The 20,515-nt window shown below is 30.5% G+C and overlaps 2 protein-coding genes across 2 annotated transcripts; one reads left to right on the top strand and one right to left on the bottom strand.

The window, feature by feature from the left end:
* The first annotated feature begins 3,406 nt into the window (after positions 1 to 3,406).
* On the top strand, positions 3,407 to 5,302 carry LOC145187768 (la-related protein 6-like). Its single transcript, XM_080064237.2, has one exon. The coding sequence runs from the start codon at positions 3,692 to 3,694 to the stop codon at positions 5,036 to 5,038; it is 1,347 nt and encodes a 448-aa protein (XP_079920363.2). The 5' UTR covers positions 3,407 to 3,691; the 3' UTR covers positions 5,039 to 5,302.
* An 11,124-nt stretch (positions 5,303 to 16,426) lies between these two features.
* LOC145188045 (transcription factor HES-7.1-like) lies at positions 16,427 to 18,164 on the bottom strand. Its single transcript, XM_090077054.1, has 4 exons — positions 18,035 to 18,164; positions 17,781 to 17,876; positions 17,605 to 17,689; positions 16,427 to 16,987 (listed from the first exon to the last, which is right to left on the bottom strand). Exons 1-4 carry the CDS (start codon positions 18,080 to 18,082, stop codon positions 16,578 to 16,580), a joined length of 639 nt encoding a protein of 212 aa, XP_089933180.1. The 5' UTR covers positions 18,083 to 18,164; the 3' UTR covers positions 16,427 to 16,577.
* Positions 18,165 to 20,515: the final 2,351 nt, after the last annotated feature.

Raw genomic sequence — 20,515 nt, 5'->3', positions numbered from 1 at the left:
ATCAACTGTCTGATTTTTAAAAGCATTTAAAAGTAGGCTTTTTTGCGTCTTCACGTTTGCAGATGAAAATATTTGTGATCAGTTTATCTTGTAAAACTCATAAATGCACATATTGTGAAAAATTATAATCTTTTTGTGTTAAAAGGTATGAGCCTTCCACTATGTAATAATCTTGTGTCATTTGCAAATGAATTATTTTAAAATTATTACTTCCAAAAGATTCGTAAATTATATGGGAAACCAAAAGAACTTTAAATAAACTGATTAAATTAAAACGTTGATCAGCAGTTTTTCAGTTAAATATATAATTAAACACATCTTGAAGAATAATGTAGCAGTATATTGTTCGTTGGTAAACATTGTCACTTAGAATCATGGCCGGGATTAAGAACCAAATGAATCTGAGGCTGCAGATTTGGAATGAGCCTACTATAAAAAGATTGTTAGCGCTAATTTGATAGACATTTTAAAGTTGTGCTGTTAAAATTGTTTTCTAAATATTTATTGGAGTAAGTAATTTGTAAAAAAGATTTTATTTCAGGGTAAAATTCCTTTATCAATAATAGTAAATAATAGTACTTTACCCTGAATTAAAATGTCTTCCAACTAGGACAACTCTGTAAAAAATAATCTAAATTTCTTGAAGTTTTCAAAATGCTGTCTTAGTCAATATTCCTATATTTTGAGCAAACAAAAAAAAAAAAAAAAAAAAGGATTTAACTTTCAAATGCACCAGGTTGTCTCTAAAACTAAAAAGTTCAAAAAAATTAATGTTGTAAGAGTGATATTGAATGTCCTAGTCCTTTTTTAAAATTTTGAAAAGTGTTTCTTTTAATTTTCTTTCCTTTAAAAAAACCAAAGTAACATTATTAAAGATTTCATTTTATCAGCTTTAAAGTTTATTAAAACATCAAAAATTTTGTGTGGGCTGGAAAAACCATACAGAATAAAATAAAAAAGTAAAATGGAAAAAAAAGTACCATCGAAAAAAAAAAAGGGAAACGTTGATTTATTTTTTGTCAAATCATTATTTACTGTTATTGACGAATTATTGGCATTTACAGTTTAGGTAGGAAATTTTGTCCTTTTCATATTCGCGTATTTTTTTTTTTTTTCAAATCCCATTTCAAGCAAAAAAAACTATCGATTAAATCCTGATATAATAATAACGTTTTTGGGTTCTTAAAGTATTGCTTATAGACGAAATAAAGGAGGATGTGAAAATAGCAGTCTTAACCAGTTTTTCTTTTATCTTTTAAATTTTGCGTGAATATAGAACATCTTGTATGTTAAACAAAGTTCCCATAAAAAAAACACCTGAAGGGCCCCCAAAATATGTTTTTTTCAATTTTCAAAAAAATTTTTTGACCCTTTTTTCCGCTGGTACTACCATAAAACTAAAATATCCGATTAACATTTTAAAAAAATAAATAAGCAAACAAAAGCTTTGAAAAATCCACCACTTTTATCAATCCCAATTTTGATGAAGTGTTCAAAGTATACATGTCTTCTCAGAAGAACCTCTTTTTGGAGCTCAGCCAGAATTTCGTAGTGCACAATACTGAGTGGCTTTGAGTCACTTCTGCTTACTGGTCATGTTCAGTGTTGTCTGGGTGAAGTGGTCCGAGAATTGTTTACTAACGTCTCAAAACTTGGCTTGAAAATCTGGTTTAACAAGTTTGGTGGTTACCACTTGATTGAGAGTTGTTGCCAACTTCTTGATGCCAGCATTTAACAAGCCTGTGTTGACTTGAACTTCGGTAAGGTCCTCAGAGGTAAGTTTTGAGATGTTTTCAAACAGCTTTCTTGCACTTGAAGAACCTGGTAATCATAGAAGAAGATTGAATTAAGATATTGGATTATTATAATCAGTCCTGTAATTTTAGAAGTTATATGTTGTTAGCTGTTCTATGCTAATCAGTTTTTACATACTTTGAAAAAAGGCTTTGCCTGGAGTCAGAGGAAGTGGACAATCACCTTTAGTTTGTGGGATTCGGTGTGATGCGATGGTGCGGAATGGTATCACATCGGAGGTGCGATGTAGTCCGAGGCCGATGGGGAGAATTTCACGCACTCTCCGATATATTTCGAGATTTACGCATTATCGTACGATATTTTCACGTAATTTCACAATAAATCGTATTTAAAGTGTAAACTCGTAATATTGTGGTATTTACGAAGTATTTATCTATAATTACGAAGTTTTCGCAAAATTACAGCAAAATTTTGCAAGCCACCACAAACCATCGGAAAATATCGGAAAATAAAGAGATTAAATCACATCGGAGTCACCTTTATAAACTATTTCTCACATCGGAATTTACGCAATTACGCAATTTCCGATGGCGGGATGCTCTAGACAGGAGTGCTTATTTGTTCTAACTTCAGTTTTTTGCAAATTTAAAGTAGCTACTAAGCTGTCATCAGGATAACAACGACAATTTATTCTATTGGGTATTTTAGTTGCCCCTGGAATTTTATTATTGAAAGTTAATTTGTTATAACTTCACATTTTTACTTTTTAATAATTGTTTATTCGAGCTCACAAATAACCAATCAAATTCTTCGTCTACTTTGAGATCGAACAAATATGCCATTTTTGTCTTCTTTAAATTCATTATGGATTGAACGGGCATGATAATGTATTTAAAGCAATATTATAAACAATTGTTTCAAATCTAAAAAGAATTTAGATTGAGTTTAGGTTAAATTTGGTAGCTCCATGTTTCAAGTTCCATGTTCAAGCTCCATGTTCCAAGCTCCAAGTTTGGATGCTTATGGATTTTTCACGTGAATTAATAAACGCAAATGAATATTTTTAAGCAAATAATCTTTATGGTGACAACGCAACAATAAAATTATATAGATAAAACAGAGTTATCCTTTTATGTTTTAAATTTAGTAATAAAATTATATTCTTTTAGAGACCATTTTTTGTTAAGTCAAATCTGATTTAAAAAAAGATGCAGCGAACAATCTGTTTGGCAGCTGAGATGACTGATGATGATATGAACTGAAATGTGATCCGTTTTAAACTTATTAAAAATTTAATATGTGATCCGTTTTAAACTCTATGTTCTTTATTTTTATTCATTTTTTGTACGCAACTTTTACATTTTACAGTTAGGATTGTATATTTTTTACACAAGTGTGGCAGCCAAAAAACAGTTTTTGGATTTCGAAACAATGATCAATATGTATTTCGAGAAAAATTGAATATAAGTCAAATATTGATTGAAGCGTTTTTAAACAAAAATTAAAAAAAAAAAATGTTTATTATACCACTTCGGATGCTTTTATTGTTTAAATTTTTTTAGTGATTTATCGCTTCTTATCTATTTAAAGAGAAATGACGACATGAAGCGTCATAACAAAATAGTGCAATAAGCCAATCAAATCCATATGCGTAAATTAATTAAACAGGAAGGTGACGAAATTCTGGTAGAAATGAAGTGAGTGATGGCAAGATATTTCTTAAAGTGTTAAACATTTTCCTACTATTTTTAGCACAAAGAAAATAAGTTTTAGTGTGCTAAGAAAGTGTGAAATATCTAGTTGAGGTTCAAGAGTGAATTAGTTTGTCCTCATTTCACTTTTATAGATAACTGTTTATGTTAATTTGATACTTTGACTGTAACACTTTCCTGAATTATAAAGATAACTTCGTTTACTAACCTGTATAGTTAATTAAATGGCAGGCGATAAAATTGAACATGGAAACCTGTCAAGTGAGGAAAGCAAATCTGATATTGATAACGAAGACAGGATCCCTAACATATTTATATCTGATCGACGAGATTCTGAATTGTCGTTGGGTGAAGAAAGCGTTAACCTAACTGAAATATTGCGTGAAAAGATAATAGCTCAAGCAGAATTTTACTTTAGTGATGAGAATTTAATGAAAGATAAATTTTTATTGAAACATGTAAAGCGCAATAAAGAAGGCTATGTTAATATTAAGCTCATTGCTTCATTTAAACAAATGAGGATGTTAACAAGAGACTACAAAATGATTGCTGAAGCTCTTAAAAACTCATCAAAACTAGTTGTTGACAAAAGTGGGCTTAAATTGAAAAGAGTTGAACCACTACCCAGAGAGCTTTTAGATCAAGCACAGGTGCAGCATCTTGTTTTAACTGACATTCCACATGAAAATCCATCAATTGATTTCATTAAAAATGCATTTAGCTTTATGGTTGATGATATCTTGTCAGTACAAATTATAAAAGCAAACCAAAAGTTTTCCAATCAACTACAGTCACATTATTCTAGACATCCAGAACTTAAAGAAAAAGTTGTAGCTGTGGTTGAGTTTAAAAATGTAGAATCTGCAAAAGAAGCATTGAAAGCTCAATTTAATGATATTTATAAAGATCTTAAAGTTTCTTTACTTGAACTAGGACCAAAACAACTGAGGAAGATTGCAAATAGTGAAACACCCTCAGATGCTGATTCAGATGTGAGTAATGGAAAGAAGAAGAAAAAAAAGAAAAATACAGTTCACTATCTTTCTCCCAGAGATGATAGCTATAGTAGTTGTGCAAGCTCTTCTGATAGTGAATTTTCTTCCTTCTTGAATTGTAGCAAACGATATACTCGCTCACAAAAGAATTCACCAGATAATACCTCTCAGCATTTTTACAGAAATGAAATACATAACAGCTCACAAAACTCTTCACCTTTATCAAGCCCCGCAGTAAGTCCAGTTTATCATCGTAAAAAAAAATCAACCCATCATTCTTCTGCTCATAAAGAATACAAATTATCACCTTTAATAAGTAATTTAAGTCCTGGATCAAGTCCAGACATAAATCGTAAAGAGATAGCGAAGTCTAAAGAATCTTATGAAAGTTGTCATAGCGCATGGATGTTAAAGCGATTGGAATTAAACAAAAGTTCTAATATTGAACCTTCATCCACTATTTTCAATGGAACATACAAGCAACTAGAGATTGTTAGACAACCAAAAGGACCTGATGGTTCTAATGGTTTCAAATCACACCCTCTAATGAAGTATGTGTTGATTCACTCTGTCTAATTTGATTCAAAACTGTTTATTGTAACACTTTCTCAATTTTGGGTTGTTTAGAATTTATCTCTCTTCCTAATATTATAATAATGTATCTTTTGAACTTATAGTTGCCAACTTAAGAATCTCTGGACACTACATATCTAAATTATATATATACACATGCACACACAAATACATACATACATACATACATACATACATACATACATACATACATACATACATACATACATACATACATACATACATACATACATACATACATACATACATACATACATAGTCAAGAGTAATCAGAATTAGTAAAGAGATTTTTTCAATTCAACCTAAACTTTTTAATTTTTATATTATGGTTATTTATTTGCATAAAGCTTAAAGCTATATTTACCCTCCTTTTTATTATAAAAGTGTAAATATTTTTTTCTCCAGATTTTTTTTTATTTCTTTTGAACTTATTTTTAATATTAACATACATGGTTATAATAAAGTATAATTAAAATTTTAAAGTTATGGTTTTAAATTTAAGTTCTAGTTTTTTTCTTATATCTTTTAGTTAGTTTTGTATATTAACATAGAAAATTATAAATTAACATAGAAAATACAATTAATAAAAATAACGTTTTGTACTCATAATTTGACTCTAATATTCCTGTCGAAAATGGTTTTAAAATATGTGAGTAGCAAAATTAATGGAGATGAAATTGATATTTTTATGAAAAAGACATTTAGTGGATTCATAAATACAAATCCATGGATTTATGTTACGAATCCCCGTCTAACACGAACACTTGCTGGACGAATCTCATAATAATCTTTTAATATCAATCTTTTAATAAATCTAAAAAATATTTTTAATTATAGTATTTTGCACTTCAGAAATAGTTAGAGATTCGTATCTATAATGCGAATTCACATTCGAATTTTTGTGTGGATTGGAGTTTGGTTTTGAATATTCAATACTAAAACCCGAGCTCAATTAGAATCTAGGCATTATCTTACTATAATTTGATTAGATGTTATTATTAGTTAGTTAATGTCAATTGCTGTCCCGTAGTAATTAGTACTTAAAAGTTAGTAATATTATGTTATTGCTTACTTTTATAATTTTGTGACCAAAGTGACCATTAAAAGATTGATGAAAAAAATGCCAGTAACCACTGTGTGCTAACGTGTTCTTTTCGTTTATCTCTAATTGACGTTTAGTTGAGTTCACTCCCTTTTTGACTTGGCCGTTCACATATTGGACCTCCAGCGAGGAGGGAAAGAGGTTAAAAAGCTAACCTTAAATAGATCTATTCTCACAAGCTGTTCTCACGCTCAATATTGCCAGAAGTAATGATAGTTGAAAATACTAAGACATTTTTTTGAGTTCATGCATATTGATGGTTAACTGGCAATACTTCTTAAGCCACATTGAGTTTATTATTACAAGATTGTAGAGTTAGTCTCAACTTAGCAATGATTTTAAGAGGTTTTACAATTGAAGGAATTATAATCTGCATCAGAAGTCTTTTATTTAAAAGAAATTTATATGCTGCTGCTATCACAATTTTAATTTTTAGTCGGTTATGATATTGGCGTCTAAATATTAACCGGAGCTTTGATTTAAGTGTTTTCTTTTTTTTCCATTATGATTTAAAAATAAGACCTCGTTTATACCAGTTTTTTTTGGTTTCTTTTTCTTTCATTGTTATTTTTCTTTTCCCTATGTTTAAAACATATTCAAAATATCTGCATTATCAAGAACATTGCTTCAAACCAAGAGTGAATTATTATTATAAGGTTGGTTTCACACAATAAAAAAAAACTGCTGTCACATTTTTCTTTTTTGCCCCGCAAATCCGTTAAACCTGAGAAGTAGTATAGAACATTACTATAATGTTAAAAATGATCTAGGTTTAAAGGAAGAGATTTTGTTAACTCCCTGTTTTTTTTTTCAGATTTCTCTTTTTACCTTCTAAACAGCTTAAAGTCGTTTCTGATATCTTTTTCCAAGGGAATAACAAGGATATCACGGCTGTATAATGAAACTGACCTTTAAGGAAAGTTTATAAGATTGGATACCACGAATACAAGCTGCCTTAAAGTTCTGTAGTTTCTCATTGAGCATTCTAGAACTTCAAAGAATCAACATCCAATCCACATAAGATTGCTGTTAAGATAGTGTGAGGCTTTTGACAAGAAGCGTACTGTCAATTTTCAAAATATTTCAATAATTTCTGTATTGAAAGAGTCTTCTGGCTTTATTGATATCTTACAATTTTTGAACCACTTAAACAAATTTATTCTATAACAAAATCCATTTGTTCTTTGAACGGTTTTTTCCTAAAGGGAAGCCTGTAATACACAAAGTGGTGACCATAGAAATAACATATAAATATGTTATCGAAAGACACCGCTAAGAAAAACTTGAAACCAATTTTGATCACCAATTATTTAGGATGTTTAAAAAAGATCCTTTTTTTACCTTCTTATGAAACAAAAACCAAAATTGAAAACCAGTATCACGTAGTTGTGTCAGTCCCAATCATTCGCCGTTGTTTATAAAAAGCCAGCCCTTGAAGCTGTATAGCAAAAAGAAACCCATTGTTCCGAAACAAAATCGGCTAAAGCGATTAAGGTTTGCAAAAAAATTCCTAAATAATAATGTTTCCTTTTGATAAAACATTTTATGGACTGATGTATTTAAGTTTAATCGTCAGATTGGAAATTAATACTTGACGTACTATGAAGCAAGAAAACAAACCATATACTCTAAAGACGGTGAAGCACGGTGGGGGTAATATTAAGGTTTGGGAAACTGTTTCCTGGCATTGTATCGGTCCGCTTGTCAAAATTGATGGAAATTTGGATCAATACAAACACAAAGATATATTAAAAAACGTAATGGACGTCTATAAACGTATGCTGATGATAAACTACTTGTTACTTTGATTTCAATGTACGACAACGACTCAAGCATACTGCGAGATCTGTAAAAATTTGGCTTGAGAAAAATAAAATTAATGTTCTAGAATACCCAGTTTAAAGTCTCGATCTAAATCCAATTGAGAACCTATGGTACGCTATTGGAGTGGCTTTTCGAGATTAATAAACTTCTAATTTTAATGAGTTTTAGGGGTGAAGTTCAAAAAATCTGGAATGTCACTACTGTCAAACGTTGTTAATGAAGAAAACATTTGGATTGCTATTTCTGTGATCACCACTGAATGTAGAAGCAATTCCAAAAATCTGATTCAAGCATGAAAGGTTGAGTTCCATAGTTTAATTTTTGTCAGGCTAGTTGCACTAACTTTAATTTACTATGTTCATATAAGAAAAGAGGACAATTCTATTCCATAGATGATTTCCCTAAACATTTGGGCCAAGAAATATTGTATTGTGCTTTCATCATAAGTTTCTGGAAGTTTTTTTTTTATATACACTGGTTTATCAGCCAATAAAATCTCTAATAAAAAAGTATAAACATGTTTGTTGCAATTTTTAAACATCATTTTTTTTTTTAACATCACAAGGTAAATGTGGGCCATTTTGGAACGAACCAACTTTGTTCACTCACTGCTTAAATACTCAGTCAATAGTGCGAGAGTTCTTCCCTTAAAATATTCTCGGATTGTTTCATTTTTCTTATTTCATTTTTCACCAAAAATGGATTAATTACACTCGCATGTAACACTAGCAGGTAAAGTGTTGGACCAAACAACCAATCAATAACTTCTTAAACTGGTGTCTGGAACCCAATATAAATTGCGAAGTTAAGTTTTAAACAACACATTTTGTAAAGGAAAATTTCCTGATAACTTCAAACTACCCAAAATTATCCTCAACCTAGTCAACAAAAAGATTTGCAGCTGACTGCATTAAATTTCATCCGATTTCTCTTTTTTCTTATTTGAACATTTAAAATTTATGGATAATAAATTATGCAATTTCCTAAATAATAATTTTTATACAAACACCAATTGGGTTTTTGTAATAAGTATTCTACGGTTCACATTCTTTTTAAGATTACAGAAAGTAAAAGAGTTGCTCTTGATGATGATAACTTACTTTGTGGAGTTTTCAGTGATTTATTGTGTTTTTGGCTCCGTAGATCGTGATATTCAAATTTTAACCACTATGATATTTAGAATGGTTTATTTTTTACCTTTCGAATTTTAAACAATCGGTACTAAAAGCGGCATTTACTCAATTTTATTGGTTTGCTACCCCTCAGGGATCCATTTTTAGGTCTTTTCTTTAATATCTATACAAAAATCTTAATCTTTCTATCAAAAATTAAATAAAGGCCTTATTTTGCTGACAAAACTATTCTTCAATTACGTTAACTAATTAAATATATTCATTAGGATCATCAAAAGATATCGGGAAATCTCATTCAATCGCTTCGAATATTGAGTATAAGAAAGTGTAACAGTATTACTTGAGACGCAACATCATTTCTAAGAAAACTAACAATAATCATCCTGAGAACTTTACCTTAAAAAGAAATTTATCAAGTAATATAACTTATCTCGGTGTTGTTGGTAAAACTTTCATTCTAAACCCACTTAAATGATCTTATTCTTAAATTAAGCCCTTTCAACGGACAATAAGAAACAAATCGACATAACGTTAGTGCCATTTCCCTTAAAAATAGAGTAGTATGTCTCCTAAAATGGTGGAAATTTTCAAAACTAAATTTTCTTTGTAAAAGTTACAGTAACGTTTTGAAAAAATTTACATAGTGACATCCTCTTATTTTAGATCAAAGTTCTTGGCCTCTGTAACTTCAGTTCTTAAACAGTTCATTTGCCTGATGTAAACAACAGTTTGCTCTCAACTCTACATCTTAACTACTTTCATCACATGACGTTAACTATAAGATAACAGTTAAGTAAAAGGATCAATTAAACATGAAAATAATTCCATTACATCCCAGTATATCTTATTTTGGAATATTCACTCAAAAACCCTAAAAACAGGTTTCATCCTTAGATCTAAGGCTCTTTTCTTAAAGTCACTCCAACAATCATCTGTAAGCATCTATAAAATTATTGCAGTTAACTTCATTCTAAACCTTTAATCCTGTCATCTTTTTATTTGTACGTGTTTACATGTGATAGATAAAAATTACTTAACTTTACTAGTTATTGATCTTTTTATGAAACTCTGATTATGTGAGTAATTTATTTTCATTGTTAACTTTGTAACTCAATTATCATATTTAGTTAATTGTGTGTTAATCGTGAATCACTATTTGCAATGACCTGTGTTTTGTAATATTCTCATTGACACGAATATAAAGTGAAATAAAATATGGTAATGAAACGAAAATGGTATTGAAAAAAAAATTCCTCAGAAAAGGTCAGTATTTTCATTAACTGATTTTTATATTCTTGCGTAGAATAATAATCTGATAATAAATGATAATCTTCAGAGACTATAAAAGATAATTTCAGGGATTACAAAAGATAATCTTTAGGGAGTAAAATAATTATGAGTTTTTTTATTTGTTTTTAATTCCCAAGTCCTCTAACTATTTGAGTTTAAAAAAATCCGGAGTTTTCAATCCAGTGTACCGGAGTTAATGTACTAAATTCAATGGCTTCATTACCACATTTACCTTAAGAAAGTTCTTTGCTTTTTTTACATGCTTAAAGGATGAGCAACTTGTAAAGCAGCCCCGGCTTTTACTGAAATTGGTTTCATTAGAAAAAGTTTTAGAAAAAGATTGGGATCTCCTTAAACATAAAAAATCAGACAGCAAAAAATCATTATGCTTTCTAATTCATATGTTTACATTTGTTATTGGAAGTTTATTTACAAAGTTTATTACAAGCCCATTTCGCATGTCAGATTTTGTGGGTGTTAAGGATTATCTCTCCAAGAATAACTCAAACTCAAACTACTACTTACTGTTAATGCTTTGTATAGAGGAGGATCATGGGATCCTCCTCCAAACGAAGATTATGAGAAGACTAATAAAAGATTGACGTTCAATTAAATTCTATGATTAAATATAATTGGATGATTGAATGACATACTCATTTAAGAGCTGATGGCTCACGATTTCTTAAACACTATTTTACAAAAATCGCACATTCTTTTCCGTCATGGCTGACGAAACAACTGATGTAAACAATATGAAAAACTGTGTACTAAGAATTGATAACTCACTAAAAGTTCATGGGGCAAAAATTGGTTTGTACAGGGTGCGGCAGCGATTCGCGAACTTTTTAGAACATTTTTCAAAATCAATTTTTAAAGCACTAAAAAACTAAATTCACGGAATATTAACAGGAGAAAAGTTGAAGATAAATACTTTTCCTACCTTAACATTCAATTAGGTTTTCTTTTTTTTTGATCACTGCCTCAAGCCTAGGGCGGAAGGACTGGCAGGTGCTTATTATACATTCCCTTCAAATTGATTTCATAGCACGGGTAATTGATGACTTTAATGACTTGACACTTGAGTGGGTCTTTTTGCAAGCCTTACTCTCAACTACGCTCCATATACTATAGTCATGGGGATTCAGGTCAGGGCTGGATGGTGGCCAAAAGTGTTTGGGCCAGAAATTAGTCATATTGTCCTGAAGATAATGTTGAGTTTTTTCTGGACCTATGACAAGGTGCATTGTCCTGTTGAAAAGTGTAATTGCTTTCTGGGAATGTCTTCTTCGGCCATGGCACCACATAGCGTTTTAATAAGCTAATATACACATTAGAGGTAACTTTTTCTTTCTCTTTAATATAGATTGCTGGACATTTCTCTCCATTGGAAGCGATGATTCCTAGCATCATGATGGACTGAGGGTGCTTGGTGTGATACACAGGTGGTGCTTTGTCACTCTTCTGCACAATGAATCTGCCATTACACCTATCTATCACACAGTCAATGCTAAAATGTTTTTTATCTGAGAAAACATTAATTGTTGACGAAGCATGGCTTTTCAGCTGACTCAGAAGTTTCTTTGATCGCTTCAATCTTTAAGTTTTTAGTCTTTCTGTCAAAAGTTGACATGAAGGTCGGGCCACACTGACTTTTCCAAGTGTTTTAAGAGTTCTTCTGACTGTCCTCTCATCAATATTGAACAACTTTGCTGTCTTTCTAATGGATACAGTAGGATTCTTTTCGACATGCTTTTTAAGCTTTTCTGTAAACTTTTTATAAACTTTTTTTTGTTCACTGGAGATGGTATTTTGGCTTTCTCAGCTCTGTCACGTTTTTTCACTTTGTAAAATGTAGTTTAAGACACTCCAGAAACACGAATCACTTCACGTGCAGGTAAACCCGCGTGAATCAAATTTAAAGCTTCGGTTGTTTTGGCTTCCATTGTAAAACTTTTAACTAAAATGTTTTTTATTCACAATTTTGTTAAAATCTAAGACGGTTATTGAACATTAATCAACAAAAACAAATTGCGGAAGTATTTTATTTACATCACAAAACCTTGCCAAAAATGAGTTCGCGAATCGCTGCCGCACCCTGTATTTACTTAAAGGAGCTACAGCTAATAAATTACCATTGCTGCTAAAAATAAATTAGCTTAATAACGGCTAAAATAAACTTAAAATAGACTAAACTACCCAGTTGTTAACAATAAAAACTTATTAACGGCTGGCAACTGCGGTGAAAAATCCTATTGTAGAGCATCTGGTTTCAAACGATGCGTTGCTAAAAGATTTAAAAATATGAATGCAAAATCTATTATACACACTGGGGGGGGGGGGGGGGGGGGGCGCTTTGACTCTCATGGGGCTTTGAATCGTGCAAATGGTGATGCTATGAAGAATAAAAAAGGTTTTATGCTTTTTAATGAAATGCGAGAATTAAGAAAAAGAACATGAGACATGACGTAAAAATGTGATGTACAAACCTTTTAAGCTGTCCCAACACAATTTTATTGTTTAAAGTCAAGTAAAAGATTCCAAAGTCACAAAGCTATGAAATAGAGACAAATAAAGACAAATACCATAAGAGGATTTTGATCATTGGTTAAAGTCCGATGTCAAAAAAATCAATGAGCCATACTTGAAAAAGAAAACACGAAATACTAAACAACTTTTTGGTTGATAATGAAGGTCCTGAACCAATGAATCAGCACTGTCAATTAAAAATCTTTGTTCATGATTTTTAGCTGACACTTAAACAATAACGCGGTAGGTAAGCACAGTTTAACCAAGAAACGTGTCCCATCATCAAACGTGTCCCATCATCAAACGCGTCCGATCGCGTCAGTGTTCATGAAATAAGATATCGATGGAATTGAAGAAAGGATGAAATTGAAGAAATGTCTTACTTTCAAAGTAGTTCTCTGAGTTGTTAGCAATTCATAAACTGCAATTACCTTTAAAATGTAATATTGCAACATGCAAAGATCCTTTCGAAACGAATAATCTATCAAAGAAAATTGAAAATATTCACAGATATCTTTTGTGTGTTTCCTTTTATTAGACTCTTTTGATAAGATTTGAGAAACGAAAAAAGATACAACTTTAATCGAAGAGCAAAAAATTAGAACATTAAATAGAAAATTAATTATGATATCTAAAAGTTTAGTATAATTGTGGAAGAGTTGAGAAGAGCCATTTACAGACTGCAATTTGATCATTTTCTCTTGTCATCATTTTGAAGTAGAGACTTTCACCAACGTCTTTTTTATTCATCTTTTATTCGTCATTTATTTTCTAGCTCATTGTCACTCTCTAATTTTTTTTACCCCAAAACAGAGTATTTTTGATAGTAATATGTAAAGAGCAAATTATAAAACTGATTGTTGTAGAATGAATAATAAGTAAGAGTTGAATCCAAAAAAAAAGGACAAAAATATTTCTGCATCACCTTCCACCAAGACAATCAAACAAAGAATTGCGCCAATATGTCCGGATGAGTTACCTTCAACATGATTAACAGCCAGGAAGAGTGTTTTTTCTTATTGCAAAACCATCGCTTGATTTTTAAAGAAAAATGTAAAGCATATTTGTTTACAAACGAAAAATCTGTTATTCATATTAACGTGATTTTAATTTTAAGATTGTTCGCTAATTGTTTTTGAAGAAAGGGGTACAGAAGCAACGCATGTACCTCTTTCTTCATAAAAGATTGATTTCGTCTTCCAAAAATTAAAGATTTTCTTTACGAAGATGCATTCGAATGATGTGCTCTTATGTGTTATAAAAGTTTCAGTATTTGAGAAAAAGTTTGTGGAAAAAATTTTTGCAGCTAAAAGAATAAAAGTATCTAAAATAAAATAAGAAAAACATAAAAGGGTATGCTGAACCTCAGTTGCGTCTTTTTTCAAAACTACTGTAAAACTGTTGTCAAAATAACCGCAAAGCAAAAAAAACACCAATAATTATTATGATCAAATATACTGGGAGGCCATTAGGTAGATAAAACAGCCATGGTAGTTTCAGTCGTATCCTATTAAGAAATGAATGCATTTGTTGAGCAAGAAATGTTTCCTTAAAGTTTAGTCACAGAGGATGTAGATTTAAGGAATTTAATGGAGGAGATGTTTTTATCACGCTGATTTTGTCAACAATTACTAATGAAATTCATCTTCACCAGTAAATTTGTGAACAAATAGTGCCTAAGAACTCAAGACATAGCAATCGCTATAGAAGTGGGACCACTTAACTAACACTTCTGATCAACGTGGAAAAGATTCCCACTCATTGAGAGCTCTTCAAGATCTTTATAATAATTATATAAAATCTGAAGCCAATATAGTAAACAATAAAGAACTTGGTAAGGTGAATGAAATCCGGATTTATTTCTAATCAACCTTGCCAACTTTCCAGAACTCTATCAACTCTCAATCTCCTCTTTATCTTAGACAGACATCTTCGATATAGAGAAAAATCTTATCAGGTGAAAAATGCGTTGCAAAGCATTTATGTAGAATTGGATTGATTAGCACTATCTATCTATCTATTGCACTATGATTTATCAGGGTCAGCATGAGATGATGAGCTCAACTAAATATTAGGGACAAAAGTAATAAAAATCTTTTAGGATTCTACAGAATTGCTTTGGAAAAGAGTTAACTTTGATTAAAAAAATTATGTTCCAAATCTTTCACAGCTGTACAGAAATCTTAGAATATATATATTATCTGTAAAATGCATATCCTAGAAAACTACGTCACTCCTTCTGTAGATCTGACAGGTGGAATTTTTGATTAATATAATTTATCACTTTTAAATCTTATCATAAATGAAACACAAAAGCTCTCAATTTTTTTCAGGATTTTTTTAGACCTCGTATTTTTTTACATGGACTTCTGGAATTATTTTACATGGACTTTTGGAATTATTTTACATGGACTTCTGGAATTATTTTACATGGACTTCTGGAATTATTTTACATGGACTTCTGGAATTATTTTACATGGACTTCTGGAATTATTTTACATGGACTTCTGGAATTATTTTACATGGACTTCTGGAATTATTTTACATGGACTTCTTGAATTGGTCAAATGAAATCTCGAAGAAAGTTAACATAGATAACTTTGGCATTGAATTGAAAAGCAACCTTTTCATAAGTTTTTTAGTTACATAATTGCCTGAGGAATAACTTACATATAATAATCATTTAAAACAAAACGGGTTTTATCAAGTTAGTGCCTCGCTACATCATCATTTTTAAAGCTACATCAACTTATTTGAATTCTTTAAAATGGGGAATTCTTTAAAATTTTGTATGATTGGGAGTTATTCAAATTTAATTGTCAATAACAATTTCGTAAAAAAAAAAAAAAAAAAAAAAAAAGAACTAGAAACTATTGACAGCAAAAATTTAATCAAATGAAAAAACACAGTTTAAAATCTCCGCCTCTAACTTTTGTTTTTCTCTCTATGAGTTAGATTTAAATATCTTTGTTGTTGGTTTACCCAAATGTACGAAATATTAACACCCCCCCCCCTCTCTATTAAACGCTAACCCCTCCATTAAACGTTGATTTTTAAATCTATTTTAAATTAGTAGGTAATCCCTTTTTGTATTAAATTACCGCTCAAAACGTAATTATTTGCCAAATATGATTTCTAATTCAACTACACTAGAAAAAATTTCTAAAGCACAGGAACTGACGAGTGTTACGAAGATTAACAAACGCTTGTAATAATAACGAAGTGTGTTTAAGCTAACACTTCATGTAAATTCCAGGAAATGAAAACTTAGAAATTTTTTTTTTGGCGATAAAAGCATTTTATCGTTTTCATTCCCTGTGTTATGTTTCCCAAGATTTAATTATGCCAATTAGCAAAAAATATCAAGTAAAAGTAAGAGGGGCGATTATAGAAAGGATTTAATATTTATGCTACATATAATTTAACTGCGTTAGTAACTGTTCTCGTCGCTAAAGGATAATTATGACAATCGCTGAAGAATAATACACATTCAACCCAAATTGGGCTCCTCATAAAAGATGCTCGAAATATATTTACACAAAATTATATTTACATATTTATATTAATTACACATCGAAGAATGATATATATATACAAAGGTAACTAAGGTAAACAATAATAGGAAGTCAAGCCTTTTGTTTAAACTTCATTCATAAGGCCGCCAAACAAGATTTGATTTTGGTTGAGACGCAACGTGAGAAAAAGTAGTTGTTAGTGGTGAAACCAGTAAAGGTTTCGGCGGGCGGTTAATGCATTTTTCGGAATTTTTCTGCCGAGGCATGTTTTGAGGTGGAAGAAATATGCTTGTGACGCAAGGGCGAATATTTGAAGGGATGACTGTTGTGGTGTATTTAATAGCTGGACTAAGAGATCTTTCAGAAGTTGATGGACTCGGTGGCGGAGTTGATACGAGAGAATGAGTATTCTCTAACGTTGACATTTGCGTCAAAATTTGATATTTTGTTAAAACATCAATTTCTTCGATAGCCATAATATTTTGGTACATAGCGCGTTTGCAATCTTCATAAGCTGATCGATAGACGGAAGAGTACTGCTCTAAAGGAAATTTTTAGCAAAGGACTTCTATAAATTTGTCATTTAATAAATAATCACAAACAAACATACAAAAGAGAGAAAAAAAATCTATAATAAAAACTAATAAAAAAAAAAAAAAAAAAAAAAAAAGACGCTGCTGTTTACGCATTATTTTTAATTCGTACTAATACATTTGCCCATCACGTAGAAAACGCACGAATAGAAACGCAGTTTAAAATAGCCTTTGCTTTAGATCTTTTGTAAAAGGTAGTGGGAAAAAACGAGTGTTTACTCGAGCCGACAGAACTTACTTTCGTTTATTACAATATATTACGCGTCTTATTTTCACAAAAGCTCAGCGGTTTACAATAAAACGAAGCCATTTTGTTAGGTCACGAGAAAGAAATGCTTTTGTGTAAGTGTGGGAACTTTTCAAAATTTTTTTTGCAGCTGTTAAAATAGAATATAATGTATTATGCATCGGACCTTTAGGGAAGCGTGCCAAGACTTATTAAAAGACAAACTAAGAAAATCCTACGCGATTCCGTAACTATAATTATTTTTCTGATAGCGGAAGGCATACTACAAAATATAATGACAGTATTATTTTTCAGTCTGATACATTTATAATCAATTACCTCCTCTGTTCTCAAACTGCTGCTGCAAATATTGTACCGTCATGTCTAAGATATCAACTTTCTCCATTTTTGCGTACTTAGACGCCTAAAAAAAGAAAAAAATCCAAACATTTTTACATGAAAATATGTAAGAAGGTTTAAAAGTTTAAATTTACACAATGTGTTCGAGCCCTTACATCTTTATTCAAGAAAGATAGCACCAAATGTTTCATGTCGTTTAAGCTGTTATTAATTCTTGCACGACGTTTCCTTTCCAGCAAAGGTTTATTTGCCTAAACAATTCAAGTCAAATTTTTGAATTTAACGATTGAAATAATTTCGGGAGATTTGTTCTACGCCATTTTAAATGAAGAAAAATTGTTTCGGGAGATTTAAGCCCTGTAAACAGACATCTTAAAGACATCTTAAAGGAAGAAAAAGGAACACATACCCTTCTCTTTTCTTTTAATGGATGTCTTTCAATAACCAAGTCAGTCATACTGATTTTTTATATATTTTAAATATTTATTTTAATCTCTAAAAAGTAAAAGTAAAATTTTACTATAAACATCAAAATAATTATTCAACAAGACTTAATTTAAAACTTTTCTTGATTCTTGCACTGTCTTGGCTAAATTTATTCTAAGACTTTCAAGTGACCCGTGCCTACTTCCAAGCGACGATTGTTTGCGCTCTTTAAGTAAACGTCTATTTAAACCTATTATGACATAATAAATCTTTAAGCGTGAGAATGCTCAAGCGCGATTGGTTTACGTTTTGAACGGCGCGTGTTGATCGTGTTTTTATCAGTTGAAACAATGCAAAGAATGATTACAATGGAATTTTTTTTCATGGGAACATGTATCTCTGATTGGTTAGTTTTAAATTATTTGCTATAATAGCCACAGACAATGTTTTAAAGGTTTGAAATTAATAAGTAAAAAGTTTTATTATGTTTTTCATCTTACCACACTCCCACGTCCTAAAAATATTTTTAGAAACAGAGTAACAAAATTGTTTTGAACCAGATTGCGGAAAGAGATTTCAATAAAGAAAACAAATAAAAGTATCCCTTGTAGAAATATTTTTTCTTGGGGAAAACATGTGGCTGAAAAGATTTTAAAGATGTTCTTGCGGTCGCTATAAATAAATAGATTAAAAAATTATTATTATATCAATGACTCGAAATGCAAACGTAAGAAACAAAATAAATGAACGAATGTAAGAAATAAAACTTATAGTATTAAAAATCCTGATAATAAAATTAGGTTTTGAACGAAACAAAAGAACCAAAAAAAAAAAACAAAAAACAAAAGAACCGACGATGAAAAGATAAAAACGATTTAAGTCTTCAAATCTAACGTTTCTAGCTTCCTGTCTCAAAGGATTATCTCAAGTTATTAAAAAATAATACCAGGGGAAACAGCTAAGTATGATTTCCTCTTGCAAACTTTCAGTCTGCAAAAAAATAGTCTTTTAAAACAAGAAGCCATGAGTTTTACGATATGGAAACATATAAAAGTGTTGCTATTGGCTGTTGCTATTGACTGTTGTACAAAGTTCTCAATGTTAAGCATAGTGTTTCAACTTCACATTTTAAGGCTTGCTTGGTTGGCAAATAAGTTGGTACACTTTTTCATTTATATGCTGCACTATAAAATATCAGAAGCAGACAATGATGAAAAACTTCCTACACAAAAATAAATAATTAAAAAATATATTATTCTCTATTATTTTAGTGTTTATTCGGATTGTTTTTCTTATTTAAAAGCGTCATTCTTTTCAGTGCCTGTAATCCACAGACGAAATTTGTTCTGAGTCATCTTGTTTCATATAGTCAGCAAGTTTTAAATTTTATTTAACAAAAAAAATCCTGCTTGGAGTGGCGAGTTGAAGTAATATTTCCATTGAAGCAATAAAAGTCAATAAAATGCTCAATTGAGCTTTATTAATACTAATGACAACATTTTGAGAAATTTCTTAATGCCATGATCTTAAGAATAAATAGCTTATTAACATAATTTATTTATTTGACAATAATTTTTATCATCAGAGTAAAAGATTATTTACACAACTGTTCAAATTATTTACATAGATTATTCCATTACTTCTGTCTCCATTCTAAAAGCTGATCATCGTTTTTGTAAAATTTTGATAATATAAAACTCCCAATAAAAAAGATTCGCAGCACAGCTTTTTACTAATGCTGCAGCAGGTCAGCTGAACAGCAAGTTTAAATAAAGAATTGTCGTTGGAGCTTAGTTTGATCCCTTTTTTTTTCTTCTTAAAGCTGCACAAAACAAGCTAATAGCTCTAATTAAGATATTCTATGCTAAATAAAGCAATAATAAAGATATTCAACTTCCGTTGGCTTTGGAGGGTTTATCCGAATTTCTGACTTTCTTTTTTTTTTTTTTTAATACCACAACACACAAATTTCTATTCATGATTTCTCAATGAGACGATTATCCTTTATTCTTTTAACGATTATTATTGTGTGCATGCTTTCCTAAAGACATTCGGGTTTTTTTTATTTGCTTAAATTCAAGTTGGAAACGATTATTTACTAAGTGACCAAAACTTTTTAATTAAGAACCTGCTTAGTAACCAACTTTAGGAAACATTTTTGAAAAAAAAAAATTTTTTTCTAAATTGTATTTACAAATATATATAGCTTGAAAAATTGTAATATCGCCTCGATTTAATTTTTTGAGTTCATATATATTCTAAATTCAAGCCCATTTTTGACCAGTTCCAGATCGTAGGGAAATAAATGAGTAATTTTAATTGCAAAATGTTTTCACGGTTATTTAAAATTAGTTTTCAACGTCATGACAGTTTTTATGGTAAGCAATATCTATAATTATCTTGAACTTTCTCACGGTAAAAAAACCCAGAATTAATAGCCAATTACCATTACCATTAATTATTT

Source organism: Hydra viridissima, unplaced genomic scaffold (assembly GCF_058129835.1).
Source record: "Hydra viridissima isolate aposymbiotic clone 2 unplaced genomic scaffold, HvirCarnegie_v1 scaffold_1, whole genome shotgun sequence".
NCBI classification, from domain to species: domain Eukaryota; kingdom Metazoa; phylum Cnidaria; class Hydrozoa; order Anthoathecata; family Hydridae; genus Hydra; species Hydra viridissima.
The sequence above is the reverse complement of the archived record's forward strand: the minus strand, read 5'-3'. Positions and strand labels throughout refer to the sequence as shown.

Bases quoted from the DNA above. Each gene is read 5' to 3' on its own strand.
- LOC145187768 (XM_080064237.2), top strand. From the start codon at position 3,692: ATGGCAGGCGATAAAATTGAACATGGAAACCTGTCAAGTGAGGAAAGC.
- LOC145188045 (XM_090077054.1), bottom strand. From the start codon at position 18,082: ATGACTGACTTGGTTATTGAAAGACATCCATTAAAAGAAAAGAGAAGG. The intron at 17,690-17,780 runs GTAAGGGCTCGA...TTCTTTTTTTAG, and splicing joins TATCTTTCTTGAATAAAGAT to GCGTCTAAGTACGCAAAAAT. The intron at 16,988-17,604 runs GTAATTGATTAT...AATTTCCTTTAG, and splicing joins GCAGTTTGAGAACAGAGGAG to AGCAGTACTCTTCCGTCTAT.